This window comes from Cygnus olor, chromosome 5 (assembly GCF_009769625.2).
Source record: "Cygnus olor isolate bCygOlo1 chromosome 5, bCygOlo1.pri.v2, whole genome shotgun sequence".
In the NCBI taxonomy this organism is placed as follows: Eukaryota; Metazoa; Chordata; class Aves; order Anseriformes; family Anatidae; genus Cygnus; species Cygnus olor.
Window position 1 is genome coordinate 3,064,171 of NC_049173.1, and position 22,712 is coordinate 3,086,882.

The 22,712-nt window shown below is 58.6% G+C and overlaps 1 protein-coding gene across 13 annotated transcripts in view; it reads right to left on the bottom strand.

The window, feature by feature from the left end:
- Positions 1 to 58: 58 nt before the first annotated feature.
- TRIM9 (tripartite motif containing 9) overlaps positions 59 to 22,712 on the bottom strand; it is a 47,839-nt gene continuing 25,185 nt past the window's right edge. Inside the window, exons 3-13 of one of the 13 annotated variants that reach the window (XM_040557872.1) lie at positions 22,188 to 22,310; positions 15,394 to 15,504; positions 14,917 to 15,070; positions 12,757 to 12,902; positions 11,087 to 11,225; positions 7,833 to 8,021; positions 6,444 to 6,485; positions 5,795 to 5,818; positions 4,645 to 4,948; positions 3,725 to 3,887; positions 59 to 1,803 (exon numbers count right to left, since the gene is read on the bottom strand). In XM_040557872.1, coding sequence (XP_040413806.1) covers positions 1,741 to 1,803; positions 3,725 to 3,887; positions 4,645 to 4,948; positions 5,795 to 5,818; positions 6,444 to 6,485; positions 7,833 to 8,021; positions 11,087 to 11,225; positions 12,757 to 12,902; positions 14,917 to 15,070; positions 15,394 to 15,504; positions 22,188 to 22,310 — 1,458 coding nt within the window. In that variant the 3' untranslated portion in view covers positions 59 to 1,740. The other 12 variants (XM_040557871.1, XM_040557870.1, XM_040557876.1 and 9 more) reach the window with 12 other exon arrangements.

Sequence of the window (22,712 nt, forward strand, 5' to 3'; positions counted from 1 at the left end):
CGAGATGGACGCAGGGGGGGCTGCGGCGGCGCAGAGATGCTCCGGGAAGCTCTGCCCTTCTCTCATAAAAGTCCTTTATTAGAACAGCAAACATGACACTTCTCGGTAGTACAGCAGCTGGAGGCAGCTATCATCGCGGTACAGTGGGGACGACGTCTTACAACCACTAGGAGTCTAAGAAGCACCGTGAACATCCTAAAGAATGGGGGGAACGGCTGAGAAATGGGCCCCGTGACCCGGCCACGGGGGCTCGTCAGGAATTAACCAAAGAGCTGCTCGGCGTTGTCCCGCAACACGGCTCTCCTGCAGCTGAGAAACCCGTCGGTGGGAATGAACGAGATAGCACCCCTTCAATAAATTAGGTCAGTTTAATCCTAGAGCAACGAGGGAACGAACGGGACCGTCCTGGAGGGGAATGCCCTATGTACAGTCCTTCTGCTGGACCGCTCCTCCTGCAGCCCCGAGCCCCGGGGCGACGAACCGCGGCTTGCCACGGCTCGGCAAACGCCGGGCAGCGAAACCGGCACCTCCTCCGGCCCCACGAGCCGCGCTGGGGAGACGGCGAAAGGACGGAAAAGCAAAGCGTGGGGACAAGCGCATGCAGTCGCCCTCGGCGCGGGGCGGGGGGGCGCGTGCTGGCACCAGGCTGGTGGCTGCTCGCTCCTCTCCTGCGCCCGAATTGCCGGCGAGGGGCACGGCGGCGGCTGGGAGCAGAGGGAAACGCGGTGGGCAGCGGGCGCGGGGAGGCACGGCAGCGGGCACGGGTCCCTGAGTGCATGGCAGGGCTGTGGGCAGCTCCCCGTCCTCCCCGGGCTCCCCATCAGATCCTCGCTGCAGAAGGAAATCTCCGGTGAAGGGAAGGACACTATCAGGTAGTAGTTAAGGCTAGGTTTTTATACGGCGACTATAGAAAAATAAACGCTCATCTCCGAGGAGCCGCGCGGCGTATGGCTGTGGCGTGTTGGCTGGCGCCGGTCTGCGGGGAGCCGGGGGTGGGGGGGGGGGGGCACTCGGTGGGTGCCTGCTGCGCCCAGCGAAACGCCTTGGGGTGATGGGACACGTCTTGTGAACGACCCATGCTAGTTAACGACCCATGTTAATGACACACGCCAACCCCGTCACCACCCCAAGTCCCGGGGGGCCCGCTGCCTGCGGGGGGAGCTGCACGAAGACAGGCCAAGGCAGATGGGTGCTGCTGGGGCTGGCGCCTGGGGCTTCCCAGGACCGGCTGGTAACCCAGGCCCGACCTCGACGCGTGGCTGAGGTGCTCTGAAAGAAAGGCCACGGGGAAAGAAACATCCTGCAAAGCCATGGGACCGGCAGGGGCGAAAGCCTTCCTGGGGGGGGTCCCCCTCCCCGCAGCCCTCCTGGGTCTGTCCGGCCGGCCCCTTCCTGCAGCCCAGCGAGGACGGAAAGCCCTCCGAAACGAGACGAATCTGCCCCCCGAACCCTAACCAAAATCAGGAAAACCAAACCTAAAAGCGGACACGGAGAAACACCTCAGGCTACCTAGGTATACTTGATCAGCCAAAAAGAGCTAAAGAGCGAAGCGCACACACACAGGACAGCGCAGGCGGGTGGAGAACAAAGACTGCCGAAAGCCAGTTTCTTCCTGCCCTTTTTTTTTTTTTCGCCTCCCCCGTCGCCGGTCCCCGGCCGAGCAGAGGCCTCTGGTGCCGCAGAAGGGAGCGGGCTGGCTCCTCTCGCCCCGAGCAGAGGCAGCCGGCCCCGGGAGCTTCCTCACTGCATGGCCGAGCGCGAGGCGTAGAACTCGGGGACGGGCAGGCCGGTGTGCAGCGTCACCTGCAACGAGACACCGGGCCTCAGCCGCGTCCCCACCAGGCCCGGGGGCACAGTCCGGGGTGTGACAGCCCACGTGGCGCCCCCCCGGGGATGGCGGGACCCCCAGAGAGGCGGGATGTGGTCTGAGATGTCGTGGGGAGCCCACCTCGCCGGGGGTCCCTGCTGCAGTGAGGTCTGGGGGGTGGGAGTGGGATCCAAGGATGTGGTGGTGGCTCCATTTTGCTGCTTCATTGCCCGTTTGTGGGGCTGGGGCCCTCATGGGAGTGGGAGCAGGACCCCAGGATGTGGTGGTGGCTCCATTTTGCTGCTTCATCACCGGTTTGTGGGGCTGATGCCCTCATGGGAGTGGGAGCGGAACCCCAGGACGTGGTGGTGGCTCCATTTTGCTGCTTCACCACTCATTTATGGGGCTGGGGCCCTCATGGGAGTGGGAGCAAGACCCTAGGACTGTGGTGGTGGCTCCATTTTGCTGCCTCACCACTGGTTTCTGGGGCTGGGGCCCTCATGGGAGTGGGAGTGGGACCCCAGGACGTGGTGGTGGCTCCATTTTGCTGCTTCCCCACTTCTTTGTGGGGCTGGGGCCCTCACGCAGCTCCAGCATGAAGAGGGGCTGCTGGTACCGGTGTACCAAGCACCGAATGCTCCCAGATGGCTACCAGGGGTGGGACATGGGTGCAACTGGGTCCTCCTGCGGGTAGGGTGGGCAGAAGAGGGTACGGAGCGGGCTGAAGGATCGTGAAGCTGCTTAGGGCTGAAGGAGGCTTCTGAGAAGCCCCAGAGGAGAGGACAAGGCTGGAGGAAGGAGCTCGCATTGCAGTGCTGGGGCAGGGCCGTGCCGTGGGGTGGAGGATGCTCAGGTGCAAAATGGGAGCCAGGCACTCGGTCCTGGCAACGGGGAGCAATTCGGCACGGACTTCAGCACGCAGGTAAGGGGAAAACCAAAGAAATACTGGCGACCAACGCTCCCTGCTTGCAAGAAATCCCTGGTGAACAGGAAGGGACTGAGCGGGCCAGGGGCCGGATCCTGCACACACCCAGGCACCAAGCAGCTGTGCACGGCTCATTCAGTTCCCTCCCCAAATGCTTTCATCCGGGAGGAAAGCACAATTCCTTTTCTCGAACAGCAGCGTTTTCCCCCTTCAGATACAGATTTATAAGAAACGTTGTCCAAAATACGATTATTTCCATCCTGATTAGGGTAATTTTAATTACTCGTGCCTTTGAAGAAGGAGGATAATGAATGGCTTGGGTTTATTAGCAGCCTTTTATCAGCATCCCATAGGACTCCCCTATTGTCTGGGGATTTGAAGCCCTGCCTTGCACACTGAACTGCCAGAAACCAGAGGGGCTCTACAGTGTGCTTGTCTCTTAGTGGTACAGAGGATTGTGGTAGGAATTAAACCCATCGCGGAGCAGGACATTTCTACCAGAGCAAATAATAGGAAATCTCTAAAAGCAGTGCAGGAAGGAGTGCTGGAAGAGCAAGCAGTGAGAGGGGACGTGCCACAGCCAGGCTGAGTGAGCGTGGGGGACTCACTGGGGCACCTGCTAGCAGGGAAGAGATCAGTGAGAAGAGGAAATGAAAGATGGAAATACCAGATGGGCCCGGGGAGCCACCACTTGATGACGTTCAGCATAGCAGGGAGCTTGGGAGAGAGGGAGAGAAGAGGGGTTTGAAACTCCCAAGAAGAAAAGAGGCTTTGAAAGGCGCCCTTCTCCCTGCCAGTGCTCCTGCCTGTGTCCCTGGGGAGATGTAAGAGCTGGCGAGGCTCCTGCAGGAAGTGATCACGAAGTGGAGCTGCCAAACCCCATCGAGCCGGGGGGGGGGCTGGAAAGCCCTGGTGCTCCCTCAGCTCTGATGGAGGAACCCGGGGCAGGAGCTGCAGGCAGCAGCTCCGGGGGGCACGGTCACGGCACGTACCTGCACGTTCCTGTTGAGGCTGACCGCGGGGAAGAAGAGGCCCTCCAGGTTCTCAAAGGCGACCGGCCCTTGCTGGTCCTCGTTGATGGAGAACGTCAAGGTCCTCCTGGTCAAATCCAGCAGCACCCCCACCGTGGCGCCTTTCGTTATGCCACCCTCGGTTCTGTGGGAGCAGAGAGACAATGGCGGCAATGGTGGCTTCACGTCCCCTGTGCTCCTGGCCCAGGGTTCGGGTTGTGGCCCCCACCATGTCACCTCCCCAGGGCTGCCCACTGTGTGGCTGTGATCCCGAGAGGAACGAGCTCAGCCCCTGCCCTCTGGCATCCCCCAAAGCATCCCTCTGACCCCGCAGCCCCAAAAAGGGCTCCACACCTCGGCCAGGAGCCACGCCGTGACCCGTGCCCAGCAGAGCCACCTGCAGCACCGCCTGTCACCATGTCCCCAGGAGAACACCCCAGAGGGGAAAGCTGCTGGGCCTGGGGGGCAGAACTGTGATTCCTGCTTCAAACCCCGCTGACCCACCAGAGAATTGCCCTCGAGCCTTGAAGGAGATGATGCCAGGCTCTGCCCAAGCGACCACAAGCTTTACAGCCCCCAGCTCCACCAGCCCACACCACAGCTGTGGCACAGGGATGAATGCAGACAGCATTTTCTCGCTGCAGGAATTACAAGGCTTTGGATGTTAACGGAAGGGGTGTGCTACGCACAAGGGGTGCAGTGCGTGCTCGGGGGAAGAGCCAGCATGCAACCAGGCCACAGTAAGGAAGAAGCAGCCACAGCAACGAACCAGAGCGGCAGGGGCTGTCCTTTGCTTTGGGCAAGGGCACACGCGATTAGGAGCAAATCCCCCCTTCCTGCGGGTGCCTATAGGTGTCACTGGTCTCTTGTATCAGGGGAAGACGGAGCCGCAGAGCCCGTACCTGTTGGTGTGCGAGTTGTTGTGCATGAACCAGCTCCGGTTGTTGTCCACGTACATGGCCCAGGCCTTGTCGTCCTTGCCCAGCATGGCGTCCTTCAGGACGTCGATGCGCGCCACGCCGAAGGCCGGGTCGGGGTGGTTATCGTAGCGATCGATCGACAGCTCCCAGTAGTGGAGCCCCTTGGAGAAGCCCGTTTTCCCCAGCACGACCCTGTCGTCGTAGCTGTTGCAGGTGACGGTCAGGTTGTCGTTGGAAAAGATGATGTCGGCGTGCGCGGAGGAGGGATCGAAAGAAAACCAAGCTACTGGAAGAGATAAAAACCAGAGGGTCAGTGGGACGGGAACGCCGCCGAGCCACGTGGAGCAGACGGGACGAGAAGCAGCGCATGCTCCATGCAGGGCGACACCGAGCTCCAGGGCACGGCCACAGGGCTCCTGGCTTTACGGCTGGGGCTCCGAGCTGAGCTTTGGATCTGCTGCTCCCCTGCCTGTCCCCCTCGCGGCTCGGGAGCCCGCAGGATCGTCTCCGTCTCTGTCTGGCCCTAGCAGCTGGGGACGGGCGATCCTGGGAGGTTTCTGGCTGGCCCAGGTATTCATACTTACTCTTAGGGCTAAAGGCTGCTCGTGTGAGCAATGGTTGGCAGGGTCAGGCTCGGTGTGGGAAGGCTAAGCTGGAGATCAGCAGATAACTGCCTGTGTGTGTCTGGGGGCTGGCAGCTCTGGGAACCGAAAGCACATACAAAGGTCGGCATTTACACCGCTGCACACCGAGGAACAGCCCTGCGGAGCAGCCGGCCACACGTAAGACAAGAGCTAGCCCACGGACAACGCCTGAGGACCTCCACGAGTCAGAACGGGTTAAAGGCACGGGACTCGGTCTCTGGCAACCGGACAGGTACGGGGTCACGTTCTCGACAAGACAGGCACGGGGTTGCACAAGCCACCGTCCCGGTTTCACCGGTGGCTTTTTCTCCAGCGGTCACCGAAACGTGAACTGACACATCCACAAAACACTCTCACGCCTGCAGAAGTAAACACGCCTTTAAGAATGAAACACTCGGGTGAGATTGATTCAGCGGTTTATTGGAACGGTTCACGGGACGGCTCACATGCACGCGGGCTTGCGCAACCCGACAGAAGCGATTCCGTACCTGCCACCATTTTTTTAATGTCAACTGTGGTCATCCCCGAGGAGAGGCATGCAGGGAAAGAAAACAGCACGTAAAGTTGGCATTCAGTCAAAAAAAAAAAAAAAAGGAATCAGAAACAATTTCTGCTCGCCTGCTACTCCGGCGAGCGCACGGAGCTTTCAGGGCTCTGCACACACCGACAGGGGGGAGATGAAGCGAGGATGGAGCAGTGCTGCTGGCAGGCATGGTGTGTGAGAGACGTGCCGTGCCCTTCAGGGGACACCTTCTCCCCCAAAGGAGGAAGGATTGGGCTCGAATTTGGGGGCTGCTGAGCGCCACGGCTGGGGAAGGCACTCTGAATCGGACGTCTCCCACCAGCGCCCCGATTAGCGCGGATGGGGACGCACACTGCTTTGAGCAAAAGGCTCAGTTCTTAATCACAGGGCTTCTCTTTAAAACCATGGTGGGAAGAAAGCTAAATGCCTTTGCAGCATACGGCAATGGCCATTCTTTCAATTTGCCTACCGCCAGGACATCTGGGGGTGCTCTGCAAGGAGGGTGTGCACAAGAAACGCTGCTCGCTCGCCAAAGGAAAGTTAAAGATAACAAAAGAAAAATATGGATGAGCAACATGGAGTAGGGGCCAGTTAATTGTAACAAATATACTTGCCTAATTGAGAGTAAGGCGTTCCTTGTGTCTCAAAATTGCATCCTACAAAGAGATACTACATTTCACACATCACAGCTACGAAACAACACCCGGTCTCCTGAGAAACACTCGTGAGCATTTAACCCGAGCATCCGGCCAGCCACAGGAGGCCTGATTCATTAAAAGCCAAAGAGCACGGGGAGGGGTCACGAACATGACCTGTGAGGTTGGGTGCTGCTGGCCTGGGGTCCCTGGGGCAGTTCTTGACCTCAGCCCCCTGCTACCACCCCGTTTTGCCCTGCCCCGCCACCCGGACCGTGCCTGCAGAGATACAAACTCCGTGGACAAACAGTGCTCACGGCCACCGCGGGACATCTCGGCACGCTGGACACAAAGTAAGAAACGCCCGTAACAAAACAGAGTTCAAGCCATTAGCGCACAGCAAGATGATGAGGAAAAACATAAAAAGCACAAAGAAAATAAAGCCGCAGGGCCCCCGGTTATGTTGGCAACGGTCATGCTGCAGCATTCCTCATTCCAGGTGACGAGATGGAAACGAAACGATCGGGGGCCCCCATTCTTCCTGGGCTTACACCAGAGGAAGCCGCGAATTACTCCGCCGGAGCCCACGGAGTGGTGTAAATCCGGAGCGGTGGAAGAATCGGGGCCCAGGATCCTTAACAACGGAGGATGTGCAAAGAGAGGTTAGAAAACAGCTCTGAGATGCACCGCGCCTGCCGCTCCTTTGCCGGCGGCCGATGCCGGGCTCGGTCTGCCCGCATGGCCCGCGGACACCGGGTGCGAGGACCGAGCAAAGCACCCATGGGTGCTGCCAGCCGAGCGAGGGACCGCCGGCGTGGTTACCTCTGCGGGGAAGGAGCCTCGGGTATGGTCACGTCTGGTTTTGCAGCTCCGAGCGGAGCTGTCGGAGCCCCCATCTTGTTAGGAGCCAGACGGCGAGGGGTCCGTGAGCGGGCCTTAGTCCGACCTTGCTTTGCCTGGGGAGGGGAAGCCAACCAGGGAAATGTCCCCAGGGGGTTCTCCCGGGGGGGGGGTCTGTTCCCCTGCCTGTGTCTCGGCAGAAGATCTCGAGAGGAGGAACGTGCTCTGTGCCACACAGCCCGGCCATGCCGGCCCTGCCATGAGCAGGACCCACGTTCGGGGTGGCTGCGCTGCTCCAGCACCCCATGGATGAACCCGGTGATGCTGTAGGCACAGCCGGGCACACCCCGAGAACCGCACCACCGAAATCCCCTCTGCCTCGGGGGCAGCCCGCTGACAACCAGGACGGGGCCCCCCTGCCATCCATCCGCATGTCATGGGAAAAACGAACAGAACAGAACGAAACAAACAGTTTGGAGATGGCCAGAAGCACAGACCAAGAGGAAATGCCAGAGGCACTCGGCTCACCGGCTGAATTCAGGGACTGTAAAGAAGAATGCAAGCTCAGCTGGTGGGCCGAAGATCTTAGCTCAAAGTAGGATCTCCCCGGAAAGCTGGGTTGTAGATTAAGGGTGGAGGAGAAAGGACTCATTCTACGAAGCTGCAATCTTTCCAAAGGCACTGGAAAAGGGAGGGTCTGTTCTTCTGGCTGCGTTTCTAAACGTAAGATCAATGCAAACCAGAGATCAGAAACGGGCTCTGCCCGACCACGCCGCGCCCCGGCCCGCCGGCAGCACGCCCGGACCCGCGTCCGTGTGGGCACGGGGTGTGCAGCAGGGACACGTGGTGCTGTGCAGCCCAGCGGCACCCTTCAGGGGAGCTTTGCCTTGGGTAATATCGACAATAAATGTACGGTTGTCTTCCAAAATGTTGCTCGTCATCAAGACACTCAAGAGGTTTTTCTTTTAAACGAGTCCTGCACCGCGTCACAATAACGCACCTAAAAAAAATCCCAAGTTACCACACACACTTCGCGTTATTTTAATAAATCTCATACCTTTTTGTGCACAACAACTGCTGGCACAGAGCTAGCTGTGTCCCTTCTCTAGTACGTTGGGAAGGCTGCGAAGGCACTAAGCTCTAACACCCTAAGCACCACCAAGCACCCACCTTACTCAAAGGCTGTTCGGGATGTTGGGCTCTTGGTGTCTCTTTGTACCTGTCAAAACACATCTGAGCCTTACAAGGAGAATTCAACTCATGCGATTCACAGCAAAACGTCACACTAGAGGGAACCCCTCACGTCATCAGATCCCACTCCCCGCTAACGGTCACCTCCTGCAATTTCTCCCCTCGTCTTGCCAAGGGGTGTTCTAATGGAGATCCTGAATCCTCCATCCTCCACACATTCACACCCCCGACTCTGTGTCCCCAGCCTTCCTGTCTCTTTCTGTGAACCACGATAAAGCTGGAAATCATGTTAAAACAGATCAAAGAAGCATTTCTTTGCGCGGTGGGTGGTAACTTCTGGAGCTTGCTGCTGCGTGAGGCTGCGGGAGCAAAGAGCGTCGGTGGGTTCGGAAATGGGCTAGGTGCATCACTGCAAAACCTTCCTTTTTTTCTGAAAGAAATGGAGCTCCGGGTTAGGTAGGGATGTGCCCTCTGATGCCTCGTGACTCCCCCAGCCCAGCATCCTACGTTCCTACGGCCCCTTGCAGTGTACTTCGCCTTGCGCCGCTCAGCCCCTTTCCAAATGACGCTGGCTCAAAACGTGTGGCTGCTGCTGCTGCAGGTCGCTTCGGGGCTGCTGAGGAAGCTGTGTGAGGTACGGGAGGCGGGAAGCTGGTGAGGGTACTGGGACACAGTGCCCCAGCTGAGGGATTTTTACAGCCTGAGAAAGTTGTGTGGCATTAAGGAAAGCTCCTGCTGCTTGCCTAGGCTGGGGAAGGGGTCTCGAACCAAGGTGCCCAAGCTGCTTTGCCACATCCCCAGCACAGCTGGGTGGCAGAGGCAGCTGGGAGCGGCTGCTCGTGGTGTTAGCTTGCCTTGAACTCTGCAGCCTTACCTAAAACTGTAAAACTGGGGACTCGGAGCAGCGGGGAGAGGCAGGAGTGGAGGCAGGCGGGCACGCTGCTCTTCCCCCGGGCTGGCTCGAGCGTGAGGGAAGGAAGGAAGACTCCAGTTAACTTCCACGAGCTTTGGACAGGACCTTGTCTGCTCGAGCTAGAAGCCATCCTTTAATAACACCCTCCCAGGAGAATGTCTCATGACCACTTACAACAGGACGGCTGTGTTCAGAGATGTTCTTTTCATCCTGAGCCCGGCTCTTTTTTTGCCCCCCCTGCTCTCCCCTGCAGGAACACTTTGCAGCAAGCTGCAGAGCGTGGCTGCGGGGAACGCTGCGCCTGAAAGCCATTTCGGGGAAAACAGCACTTAAAGGCCTGATGCTGCTGTCCAGACAGGAATAAAAGCCTAACGGGGGCCGTGACGTGCACAGCGGCTCCATTCACCAAGATCTAGAAGCTGCACACGGATGGCATTTATTTCCCTTGGAGCCCAAAAAGCTCTGACTGCCTCTGAGAGCAGAAAATGCTCCCGGCCCACTTGACTTCTTCTTCCTCTTTCTTTTGTTCAAGGACAAGTGCAAAGCCTGCTCGGTGCAGAGGCTGGATGCAGCAAACTTTCCCCCGATGCTGAATGTGAACAAAGAGCAATTTTTGTCAGGAGAGGTCTGTGTGCTGGCACTCACCTAGGAACCAGCCCCAGGAACAACCCGGCCTGCTGGGACCACCACAAACAGCCAATTTCTTCCAGGTTCCTTCACGTTTTGGAGCTGTGCAACAGGTAAGCTGCTCCAGTGCAGCTTAAGGGACACGAAGCCGATGAGAAGCCCAAGCTCTGCTGTCTCCTGCAAGGCTCGGGGAAGCCAGGCACAGAGCTGGGTGAGCACTGCTGACCTTCAGGAGTGATTTCAGCCTCCCAAGGGAGGCTCCTTGCCTGGCAGCAGAGCTGCCGGGTGGACGTGGGGCTGATCCCTTCCTCCGTGGCCACAGCACCACCGCTCCTGACCTCCTCTTGTATCTCAGAGCCACCCTTACAGCCTGCACGTCAGAAGCAAGCCAATTTTCCGCGACGGATTAAGCGCCTGGTGTGACAAATGCACTTAGAGACCGGCGGGGAGACTCCTCCACGGCCTGCGAGAGGGCTGTTCATATCCTGAGCGCCTGCCAGCGGGGGATCAGCTCCGCAGACGGTGCCAGCGTGGCTGTCTGTAGGTCCTGGGGGTCTGCGAGGACAGCTGGGTGGCTCCGTGGTCCCTCTGCTCCCTGCTGGGCGCTGCCAGGCTTTCAGGGGATGCTGTGGTTATCTTGTTGTGCAGCCACGCACAGCCCCTAGTGTCTTGGGAGCGATGCTGAGAGCGTTTGATTTTCTTTTAAACAAAATCAGTGAAGACATTCGAGCTTCCCCTGGGTGTAATACAAGCCCTGACAACAGCAAAATCTTACACCACCTCTCTGGGACGTCTCTCCCTGCACCCACACCGATTCTCTCCAAAAAAACACCTTCTGCAAAGGAAAGGGGCGAGAGAGAACTCGGGCATTGCTCGAGGCTCCTGACACAGCCTTCCTTTTTCCCCTCAGCACTGGCTTCCCTGCCACGAGTGCTCAGGTCCCGGAGGATCCCTGCGTGGCAGTGCTGAGCCCGGCTGTGCTGGACGTGCCCCCTGCGTGCGTGTGAGCAGCGTGCGAGCACACGGGGCTGGGGCTGCGGCGCCGCCTTACCCTCGGATGTCTGCAGCACCAGGGTCTTGCTGTACGGGCTGACTCCGGTTTTGTTGAAGGCTTTGACGCGGGCGCTGTACGTGCTGTTGAAGTGAAGCCCGTCCACCGTGCACATGGTCTCCTTCCCCACGTACACCTCCTGCCAAGCAAGCACAGGCGCGTGTCAGTGCCGGGACCCCCGCACCGCTGCCTGGGGCAGGTTTATGGGCACCGCATACTGCTAAAGTGGAGCAAAGTGGTTTGTTCCTTGACAATAACGTGCCATAAGAGCAGTTTCTGTAGGGGAAGGACACGCTGTTTGTATTTGTAAAGCATCGATCCCGGCCTGAATCCCAGAGGAACTGTGCCAGAGAGAGGAATTAATGCAGACGGCACGGGAGGGAGAAACATCCTTGCAGAAAGCAATTCTGCATGCTCTTGGGTGGCAGGATCAAAGCGTTCCTTGAAAGAAAACAAGGTGATTTCAGCAAAGTGCTGCTGATTCACTGGCGCGTCACGCTCCTGCTGCCAAAGGAACAACGCTGTGGAAGCAGAGATGGCGAACAAACACATCTACAGGCTACCGAAACGTGTGGCTCATGAAACCTTCACTTGCAATTAGCAGATCCCACAACAAAGCTCTGAGGTTTGCTGCCCTTCGTGGTGTGGAAGGAGGTTCTGTACGGGGTTCTCACCCGCGTGGGAAAGCTTTGCTGCCCTGCTCCGACTCCAGAGCCTGCCCTGCTCTGCTGCCAGAGCTGCCGGGATGGTGCTGTGCTGTTCCCAGAAGGGGCAGCCAGTGCTCCCTGTCCTCCCAGGCATGTCCCTGGGGCTTGCAGAGCTGCCTGCAGGCTCCCCTGCAGAGCAGAGCAGGGCAGAGCAGAGCAGGTCACTTCTGCCTCCCCAAAGACCCTGGCAGGTCAAGCAACACACTGTGGGTGCCCTGACAAACTGACCGAGATGGGTGATGAGAAGCTGAAGGTGGCTCTTGGCACCCAAGGAGCCCTCCTGCAGCCGGTGTCCCATGAGAGGCAGTCGGCACTCCAAAGTCTCTGGGCAAATTAGGAGGGAAGGAATAATTGAGACTCTGGGGAATTGCCCTCACCTTGCTGGAGTGGCTCTGCTGAGCCTCGGGCTCCCCTAAATTGGCCTCCTGTGTCCTCCCCTCTCCAGATCTCACCTGCTTTCTTCTGTCCTCACTCTGCTCCGGCTCCTGCCTAGCTAAGTTTCGTGTGGATGTATGCAGAAAACGCGATGGGCCGCTCGCTGCGCCTGCTCTCGGTGGATGTGAACACGCCGGGGTAATTATCAGCGTGTCGGATCAGAAAAAAATCATATTTTAATTGTGTAATTACAGCAATTTAAAAGCCCTCAGGCCTTAAACACCTCTGCTTTCTGGCAGCTGGCAAACCATGAGACTTTTGTGGCAATTAGCATACCTCGCATGAAATATTTAGCAACCTACAAAGACAGAGCTTCAAACGGATTCTTTGCATTTGCAAGTCATATTGGTCACCGGGAAGGTATTTCTACCCCCTCAAATGACTTCAACCTCCCCAAAAAAAGCCCACGGCTTGTCTGCACCACACCTGGGCACCCCAGCAGCCAAGTCTCACGTCTCCAAGGCAGGAGAGGACTTGCAAAAGGTCCGGGGAAGCTCTCTGGTCATTTCGAGGCCCCCGAGCACCTACCCTGAACTGGCCGCCGTTGCCGTCATCGAGCTCCAGGATGTAGCCCTCCACCTGCACCGTGGACAAGGGGGGCTGCTTCCAGGACAGCGTGGCGCTGTTGTTGTGGGTGCAGCACTCCTCCAGCTGCAGGATCGGCGGGGCCGGCACTGGAGAGGAAACTAAACACAAGTTAGTGTGACCCTGGCTGCTAGCGCCGCCGGGGGGGAGCACGGAGGATGGATTTAGTGCCTCGGGGCTCAACCAGCACTGCTCGGGGGTGTAAATGCAACCCCGCGGGTGAGAAGCAGAAAGAGCTGTTCTTCCAGGCAAGCTCCACCAAATTCCTCCACCCTCCAGCCTGGTGAAGCTGAGATTTCCCTGGAGTTTCTCTGCTTTCTTTTGGATTTATTTCTAACGCGTTTTGGAGAAACGTGGCAAAACAACAGTATACGGGGTGTGCCACTGCCCTGATTCATGTCCCAGCCCTGGGACACTCCCAGAAATGCTCTGCAGAGCTGGCTGCGGCAGGGTGCCTGGCCTTACCCGCAGCCCAGCACTACGTGCTGCTGTTTTTCCACCAAATTCACTGCAGCAAAACAAGCGGTGCTCCAGCAGCAGAGACGAACGAGCCCTTGGGCCTTGCAGAATAGGTTGGGTCTGTCCTAAAAAGGGAGGCTACAGCTGCAAGACGCAGTGAAGAAGAGATGAGGGCGCCTCTCAGCAATGTCACTGCAGGGGGATGATGGCCCTCAGCTTGCCAAAAAGATTTGGGGTCCTCCCACGCTGTCCCCAGCAGTGCACCCGCTCCTGGGGGCCCCGGGGCTGCCTTCCCCTGCCAGCTCCCCCAGCAAACAGCTCTTGCTGCTGGACGCATCCCAAAAGAGGTGCAGAAGGCACAAGCACGTCAAGAGAGGTCTCTGAACAGCCACCAGTCGCTGCCCTCAGCCTCTGCGTGCCCCCGGTTGAAGCCAGGAGGCTGCGCACCCCACAGCCACCCATCGGGCGCTCAGGGGACGTAAAGGACTGCCAGGGCTCTTCCCGCTCACACCTGCAGTCGGGTATCTGCGTGTGTAACAGCCTGCTCCTGCTCTGCAAAGCAGCAAGAGGTAATGGGATGGCAGGGAAAGCCCCTGACACAGCCACTCCCCTGGAACATCCCATCATTGGACACTGCCTCCCAACCCTGCTCTAAGCAGTGCCGCTCATCCCCCCTCCTCTTCCTCACCGCCCCAAATCTGACGGGAGTCGGCAGGGAAGAAGACGTGGAGGGCCCAGACAAGACGTGGGGAAGCCAGGGGTGCTCAGGAAAGAAAAGACGGACTCAGTGGCCGAGGTTCCCCGTTCACCACCTCCTGCTGGGACTCCTCCACGTCCTGGGTAGGATCCTCAGCAGGAACGAGGAGGCTGGAAGGGGCCTCTGGAGATTGCCTGGTGCAAACCCTGGCTCAAAGCAAGGTCAGCTGGAGCAGGCTGCGCTGGATCATACCCAAATGTGTTTTAAATATTTAGAAGGAAGGAGACTCCACCGCCTCCCTGTGCAACCTGCTCCTGTGCCTGACCACTCTCACAGTGAAAACAAACAAACAAACAAACAAAAAAACTAAAAAATTGAAAAAAAAAACCACCTTCCTGCTTAAAAGAGGGATTTCTTGCACTTCACTTTCTGGAGCTGGGCCAAAGACCCCCTGTAGCATCTGGCTCATGGTTACCTGGACGCCTGGGGACAATAGGTCTGATGCCACTGCTGTCAGGGCCGCCCAGATGGAAAACAAATGTCTTACGTGGCTACTAAAGGCCCTTTCTTCACCGGTGCAGCCTGTGAGAGGTGAGGGTCTCACCACTGGTGGTCTCACACCCTGGATGTGCTAAGCTGGCCCCATCCTGACCTGTCCCTAGGTGCTGGTATTTGCTGTGGTACAGAGGACACATGGCACAGGACTGCTCCCAAAACAAGCCCCAAGCCAGCAATGGGGATTGCAGGGAGGGCAAGCTGTGCTCTGCACTTCACCACCGAGAAACAGAGGCGAGGTTGATGTGGAGGCCCGGAGAAGGTCACGAAAGCCAGGCTGATTTCCATCCTTCCCACCTCAGCTCGCTGGGACGGGCAGAACCTCTCCTCTGCTCCCCGTCCCGCTGCGTGGAGGCGCTCGGCACGAGCAGGGGCGCCGGGCACACTCTTACCTTTCATCTGCACGAAGTCCAGCTGGTGGATGGACTGCAGCAGAGGGGCGTTGTCGAGGTTCAGGTCGAAGTCCGTGGTCATCCGGGGCGTGAGCGTCCCCTTTCCCCACTGGTCCTCGGTTAAGTGCACCCTCCTGATGAGCGCGTCCGAGATCTGGCGGCGAGGAGCAGCCTCAGCCACCGAGGTGCCGCCGGGGGCTGCGCGCTGAGGACCTGCCCTGCCCCTACCCTGCTCCCCAGTTTCCCCGTGCCTCTTCTCACCCTCACTTCTCCGCTCCGGAGACCCCTGACCACCAGCTGCAACCCCCTGTTTCTGTGCTCAGAGCAACGCATGGCCCCATCCCGCTTCTGCTTCTGGCCTGCTGCTACCTGGAGAGGCTGCCCCTCGATTTTAGGGCTGGGAAAAACGGGGACACCGTCCTCGCTGTACCTGCCCTGCCTGCTGTACCGCCCCAGGGCTCCCGGCCGCGCACCGACCTGCAGGAAGCCGCTGGGGTCGTTCTCCTTGATGACCTCCAGGCAGTACTCCATCAGCCCCGTCGTCTGGCGCAGCTTGACCGTGCAATGGGAAATCTGGTCTCGCACCACCTGCAGCGACAAGGAGAGCCGCGGTAACCCTGGCCGCAGGGCCGAGACCCCAGAAAAAAAAAAAAAACAAAAAACAAAGCAGAAACGGCCAAAACTCGTTTACCAAACTCCAGATCCTCGAAAACCTGACGAACAACAGAAAGCCTCTTTTGGCCCGTAATTATTAACTCAGGTAATTATTCAAAGCGGTAGGGCAGTTCCTTGCTCCGCCGTTAATTAAGACAGCTTCCCACTGACAGCCTGCTAGCTCCGTGCACAGCAAACGCCCGTCTCCAGAGCTACACAGCTGCTACTACAGCCTCCGTGGGGATGCCTCCGAGTGGAGCCACTGGGTGGTGGGTGAGGAGCAAGCCTGGTGTTTTGGTATTTCCAAGAGGAATGAACCCTCCACCTGCCCCAGCTCCAGTGCTGAGGGTGAGACTCGTGTGTTTGAGGTGCTCACCCCCCATCGGCTGAGACGGACCATGCAGAATTGCCTCTTTTTTTCCCCCCCAGGCTGCAGAGGAGCCTGGAGATGAGCTCAGAGGGACAGGACTGCTGCCCAGGGACACGAATCCTTCGGGCAGGGCTCTGGCAGGGGGAGGCAGCGGGGCAGTCAGTGGGACTGCTGCCCACGAAGACGGCGGGCAGCCAGGGCTGGTTAGGGGTGGGAGACGGGCACCGTGGCTCAGGAAGAGAGAGTTTAGGCTTTAGAGGGAAGTGCCCACGGAAATAAAAAATGTTTTATCTTCTGAAAGAGCTTTAAAGCTGCGTGAAGTTCTCCACTAGGACTGAACGAAGCTGCACAGCTCCGGGGATCACAGCTAGCCAGGGTGTTAGAGGCAGTGCGGGTGAGCTTCCCACCAGCAGAAGATGGAAAAGGCTGCACTAAGCAGCCATTAAAATTTGGGAAAGCACAGCTATGTCTCCGTCACAGCAGCCGGTGAATCCCGTGTTAAAATAACCCCCTGGGCTGAGTGCCCCCCCTGCAGCCAGCCGTGCTGCTGGGAGGGAGGCAGAGCTGCAATGAGGCACGTGTCAGCCCCCTGCGGCAAACGAGCCCGGGCTTCCACGGGGGCAATGACTCCTGCAGGGCAATCAATCAGCTCACGCGTTGCTTAATTATAACTTAATCACCTCCACTGAATCACCTAGCAGGAAGAAAAGAACCGTACGCCCTGCAACTTGGGACAATGCATCTGAAACGCTATGAAACACGTTCCTGGCTGGCTCCTGGTTTTTAGGGGGTTGCTGTTTGCAAGGACAGCCCTTGCTGCTTTGGGGACAGGGCTGCAGGAGCAGCAGCAGGAGCAGCAGCAGCAGCAGCAGGAGCAGCAGCAGCAGCAGGAGCAGCAGCAGCAGCAGGAGCAGGAGCAGCAGCAGCAGCAGGAGCAGCAGCAGGAGCAGCAGCAGCAGCAGCAGGAGCAGCAGCAGCAGCAGGAGCAGCAGCAGCAGCAGCAGCAGCAGCAGCAGCAGCAGCAGGAGCAGGAGCAGCAGCAGCAGCAGGAGCAGCAGCAGGAGCAGCAGGAGCAGCAGCAGGAGCAGCAGCAGCAGGAGCAGCAGCAGCAGCAGCAGGAGCAGCAGCAGCACACCGGTGTGCCAGGCTGGCGAGGCAGCAGGGGGAGCTCCCATCTTGTCCTCCAGACCGAGAAGCGTGTGCGGAGGCTTGCGGAGATGCTGGAGAGCTCAGAGACCAGGCAGGAGAGAAGCGCACGCTCGTTTTGGCCTCGAATGCTTCCATTAGAGGGACGAAGAGTTCATTCGCTGCCAGTTTTTAACACTCGAGTGCACCGGAATGGCTCTGCTGGCACGGAGCGGAGGCATCAGCCGCTCCTGGAGAGCTGGACTCCTACGCTCCCTCTTTGGCTCTGCTGCGCCTTTTTCCAGAAGCGTGGGCAAGCCCCTGGACCTCCTTTCCCAGTCCTTTGGGGCACGATCCAGAAGGTGCAGGGGGGGTGCAAAGCCTCACAGCAACCCCTGCCACGCAGAGCAAAGCCCCTTGCATCAGTCTGAGCAATTTGCCTAGGGAGAGGGGGATTTTTCTGGCCCTGCTCTTGCAAGGGTTGGATGTTGGGTCTCTGAGCTGCGAGCTGTGCTGCTAGCTGGGCACTGAGGAAGAGCCCAGCCCGCGGTTTACCTTCCTGTTAGAGAACACCCTGCTGGCTCCCCCAGCACCGGTCACCTGTTTGGGAATAGGATGGGGTCACAGGCAAGCCAAGGGGACCTGCCACCTCCAGGGTCTGTGAGACCTGCGGGACCTCCTGGCGCTGTGGGGAGGGAGCTGGGAGATGGTGACAGCAGCCCCAGCTCTGCTCCTCTGCCCTGCCCGCTCCGCAGCCGCAGGGTGAGGCGAGGCCAGCGCCAGCCAGCTCCTCCTGCACGAGGGGCTGCAGGAAGGCCAGTTAATTACCGGGCTTCCAGGCAGATAATCCCTGCTAACAGAGGTCAGGGCATCCTTGGTAGCGGGGCTGCTGGGCACGCACCGCCCTCGCCTTGCAGCTCGCCCTGCTTGCTACCTGGGCAGCGGCTGGGCAGGGCATCCTGCCAGCACCCAGACCTTCCATCCGGGTGATCCTGCCCTTCTGCAGCTCTGTGATCCCATTTGGGGACGGAGAACTTCTTCATCTGGAGAACCAGAGCGTGAAGCAGCGGTTTGATTGCAGTGCAAACCCAGCAGGCGAGCTGACAGCAGAAAGCCCCGGTCCCTTCACCACCACCAAAGGGTTTCCAAGCCAGGAGGACGGATCCTGGGTTGGGACCTAGTGGGGTTTTGTGGCTCTACAGCAGCCAGGGGACAGCTTTGATGCAGACAGGACAGTGAGACCCCATGAATTGGTTTGACCAAGAAACAAAAAGTTTTAAAAATAAGACACAAACACCCCCCTGTAGGCTAAAACCCACTGGGGGCAGTGAAGCCCGTGGGATTTCCATATGGCTGTGAACATCCCGTGGTTGTCAGGTATCTGCTGCTGTCACCTGGCATTTCCACTGCGTGGGGCATCTCGGCTCCTCGTTACCCCAGAAATGAAGTATTCCCATTAAATACCAGAGGAGGTGATTCCAGAGCTGAAAGCAAAATCTGGAAGATCCTCAAGCCTTTGGCTTGTGCAAGGGGATAAAGCCAGTGGCTGGGCAGCTTCAGGAGAACCCAAAGGGCTTGTGATATCCACCAGATCGCCAGGAAAACCAGCCTGCCCTAGGCTGTGCAGGGAAGTCGGTAGTTTGCAGAGCTCTGCTGGAACCCAGAGGTAGCACAACCGCTGAGCGGTGGCATCTTCTGGGAAAAGGCTAGCAGGGCACCATGCCCGGCTGGCGAAGGGATTTGGGCAGCTCCACACATTTCATTTCTGGTCGTTTTTATGTCTTTTTTTTTTTTTTTTTCCCTTTGCATGTCAAAGGAGGCAACAGGCAGGAGCTGGTTACTAATTACAGCCTATAAAAAGGGCGTTTGCTGTGCACTCACAGCACCTCACCACTGCCTTAAAATAGGACATTTATTTCAAGAGCTTTTCTTCCCTGCAAGATGATATTAACTATAATTTACATTTTAATACAGCTCCTGGAAGGCAGTAACACCTGTGCTCATCTCTACCTAAACGTCTTCCTCACCTTCCTCCTCTCCCAGCACTTGGCTAGATTTGTGGTGTTCAGGGCACCCAACCTCACATGAACCTCGGCTCCGGTGCCCGGGATGAGCCCTGCTGGGGACTGTAATCCCATAAGAAGGGTCATGGACCAGCATTTCAGCTCTGGAGACACAGATATGTATAGTGCTATGGACAGGAGGTCCAGGAGCTCAGTGGCTTTGATGTTACCCTTGGAATTTTGTCCTGGGACAACCCTGCAGGGAACTTGTATGGCCCCGGCTCAATCCAGCCTGAGCTGTAGGGGAACTTGGGGAACAGTCCTTTGGAAACCAGGGCCAGCCACGAGGAGCAGAACAGACAAGGAGATTAAAACCTGGCCACGCTGCTCCTTCGGATGCTGTTTGTTAAAGCCTGGCTCTTCGTCTGAATCCAAGCCCGGGGGGAGGTTTGGGAAAGGCAACGAGGTTTGGGAAAGGCAGGGAGGTTTGGGAAAGGCAGTGGGGTTTGGGAAAGGCAGGGGGGTTTGGGAAAGGCAGGGAGGTTTGGGAAAGGCAGGGGGGTTTGGGAAAGGCAGGGGGGTTTGGGAAAGGCAGGGAGGTTTGGGAAAGGCAGGGGGGTTTGGGAAAGGCAGGGAGGTTTGGGAAAGGCAGGGGGGTTTGGGAAAGGCAGGGGGGTTTGGGAAAGGCAGGGGGGTTTGGGAAAAGCAGGGGGGTTTGGGAAAGGCAGGGGGGTTTGGGAAAGGCAGGGGGGTTTGGGAAAGGCAGGGGGGTTTGGGAAAGGCAGGGGGGTTTGGGAAAGGCAGGGAGGTTTGGGAAAGGCAGGGGGGTTTGGGAAAGGCAGGGGGGTTTGGGAAAGGCAGGGAGGTTTGGGAAAGGCAGGGAGGTTTGGGAAAGGCAGGGGGGTTTGGGAAAGGCAGGGAGGTTTGGGAAAGGCAGGGGGGTTTGGGAAAGGCAGGGGGGTTTGGGAAAGGCAGGGAGGTTTGGGAAAGGCAGGGGGGTTTGGGAAAGGCAGGGGGGTTGGGAAAGGCAGGGAGGTTTGGGAAAAGCAGGGGGTTTGGGAAAGGCAGGGGGTTTGGGAAAGGCAGGGGTTTGGGAAAGGCAGGGGGGTTGGGAAAGGCAGGGGGTTGGGAAAGGCAGGGGGGTTTGGGAAAGGCAGAGAGGTTTGGGAAAGGCAGGGGGTTTGGGAAAGGCAGGGGGGTTTGGGAAAGGCAGGGGGTTTGGGAAAGGCAGGGGTTGGGAAAGGCAGGGGGGTTTGGGAAAGGCAGGGAGGTTTGGGAAAAGCAGGGGGGTTTGGGAAAGGCAGGGGGTTGGGAAAGGCAGGGGGTTTGGGAAAGGCAGGGGTTTGGGAAAGGCAGGGGTTGGGAAAGGCAGGGAGGTTTGGGAAAGGCAGGGAGGTTTGGGAAAGGCAGGGGGGTTTGGGAAAGGCAGGGAGGTTTGGGAAAGGCAGGGGGGTTTGGGAAAGGCAGGGGGGTTTGGGAAAGGCAGGGGGGTTTGGGAAAGGCAGGGATGTTTGGGAAAGGCAGGGGTGTTTGGGAAAGGCAGGGGGGTTTGGGAAAGGCAGCGAGATGTCCCTCCCAAGTTCATTTCCCCCCTCTGGAGCAATTAGTGCTGGCCCACGGGCAGCCCTGGACCGGTGCCTGCCTGCACCAAATGTGTGTCAAGCAGAAGTAGGTCAGCCCCGAAGCCGAGCTGACCCCAGCTACGGGTGCTCCACGGGACCGGGAGCTTGGGCTCGGCGGTGACAGGCGCCGGTGGCCCGGTGCCAGCTGGCAGGCCCTGTCCCTTCGTGCCCCTCGTCCTCGTGCCCTCCCGTGCCGTGATGGCCACCCTCCCATGGTGGCCACCCTTGCCTTGAAAGCAGGCAAGACCCTCTCTGTCCCTGTCCCCAGGCCGGCGGGGAAGGGTGTGCAGAGGCTGTGTGGCCCAGCCCGACAGTGCTGAAGCCACGGGAGGTAAATGTCACCGTGCAGGACTCTAGGTGGCCCTTGAGAGGGTCGGGGATGTACAGCTCTCCCCATCCAAGCCTACAGCAACATACAGCGTGCATTACTTACCCCTGCCTTCAAGAATTAAAAGGGAAAATAAAAGAATTTCAGGCTGAAAATCTGACCCCACTGTATGGGCTGAAGTGCAGAGGGGAACAGATTCTGGATTTTAAACGGCAGCCACCGTGATGGTGCTGAGTAACGCTGCAGGAAGCGGGCGATGCGGGACGAGCTGTGGGAAGCAGCCTCCTTCCTTCCCCTGGCCTGCGTGTGAGGGGCCTCTGCGGGTTGTGCAGAGCAGGAAAACTGCTTCGTGCTGCCTGGCTTTGTGAGAGGGTAATTAACCGTGCCCCAAACGGGAAGAGTGAAAGAGAGCCCGCTGGGCGCAGCGGTCCTGCACCTACGGGACGGGCAGGCGGCGTGGCACTGCCTGCTTGGGCTGTGCTTCGGTGTCAGAAAGCGAGCACCGAGGCAGGGCTCAGCCCCACGAAGCTGCTCTCATCCTGTGGTCCAGCTGGACCCACGCGGGATCCACGGGGTTTAAGCAGGGATCAGAGCCTAACGCCGCATCGCACGCCCACCTGCCCTGCTGGGGACTTTGCAGAAAGGCTGGGGACAAGGGAGGGGGGCAGCAAGGAGCGAGGAGCAGAACTGAAAATGGAGAGACTCCTGCTCCTGCCTGGTGACAGAACTGGCATCTCGTGACACCGAGTGCCCCAGGATCACAGCTTGTGCTGAAACCAGCAGCAGTTACAGCACTCCGCATCCTGCAGGAGCAGGCTGGTAGCTCAGAAGCAACGTGGGACACGGACAAGGTCATCTAACAGTCTGTGGATGCCGTACAGAGGGCTCTAATGACCTAATGACTGCTAATTGGCCCGCTAATGGAGTGATTCAGTGGGAACTACTACCTGGAGGAAGCAGCACTTTGCTCAGGGCCTGTCATGCTGGGAGTGGGTTGAGCACCTGCAGCAAAAGGGAACTCGGCTGATGTGCAAAGCACGGTGAGAAAAGCAGCTTCACGGTGACCTCCCTGCTCTTCACCCCAAAAACAGCGTCGTGGTCCTGGTCCCGGGCTGGTGGCAGCCCTGCAGAAAGCTCTCCGACCGCCCGAGCTGGCGGGCAGGGCTCACCTTCAGCTTGTGCTCGTGCTCCTTGTTGACCCGGGACAGCAGCTGGGCTTTCCTCCTGTTGAGGGCGTCGATGAGGGCATCACACTGGGCCACCAGGCAGGCCTCGAACTCCACGCTGTTCTCCTGCGGGTCAGAGCAAAGCGTCACAGCCCGGGGCGCTTCTCCATTTCAGCTGGGAAGCAGGATTTATTTTTGACATGGCAAAGGCCATTTTTATATGTACAGCCATGGCTCTGCAACACACCAATCTGTAGCGTTAGTGCATGGAGTGCTTACACCTCTGCCTCACGGCAAATGGAGTAGGGGCAGGTGAGGAACAGGTTTGGTCCACCCTACCATGGCCTTGGGTCTGGGTACGGCAGAGACAAGGTCACTGCTGGGGGGCAGAGCCATAACGCCAGCTGGGTGGCTTTGGGAGGAGCGGTTTTTGGGAAGGCTGCAGGGGTCTGCTATGTAAAGAGGCAGGTGCTGATGGCGGGCCCCTTTGGGAGAGGATTCCCACAAACCAAGGTGGGGAGATGGGGC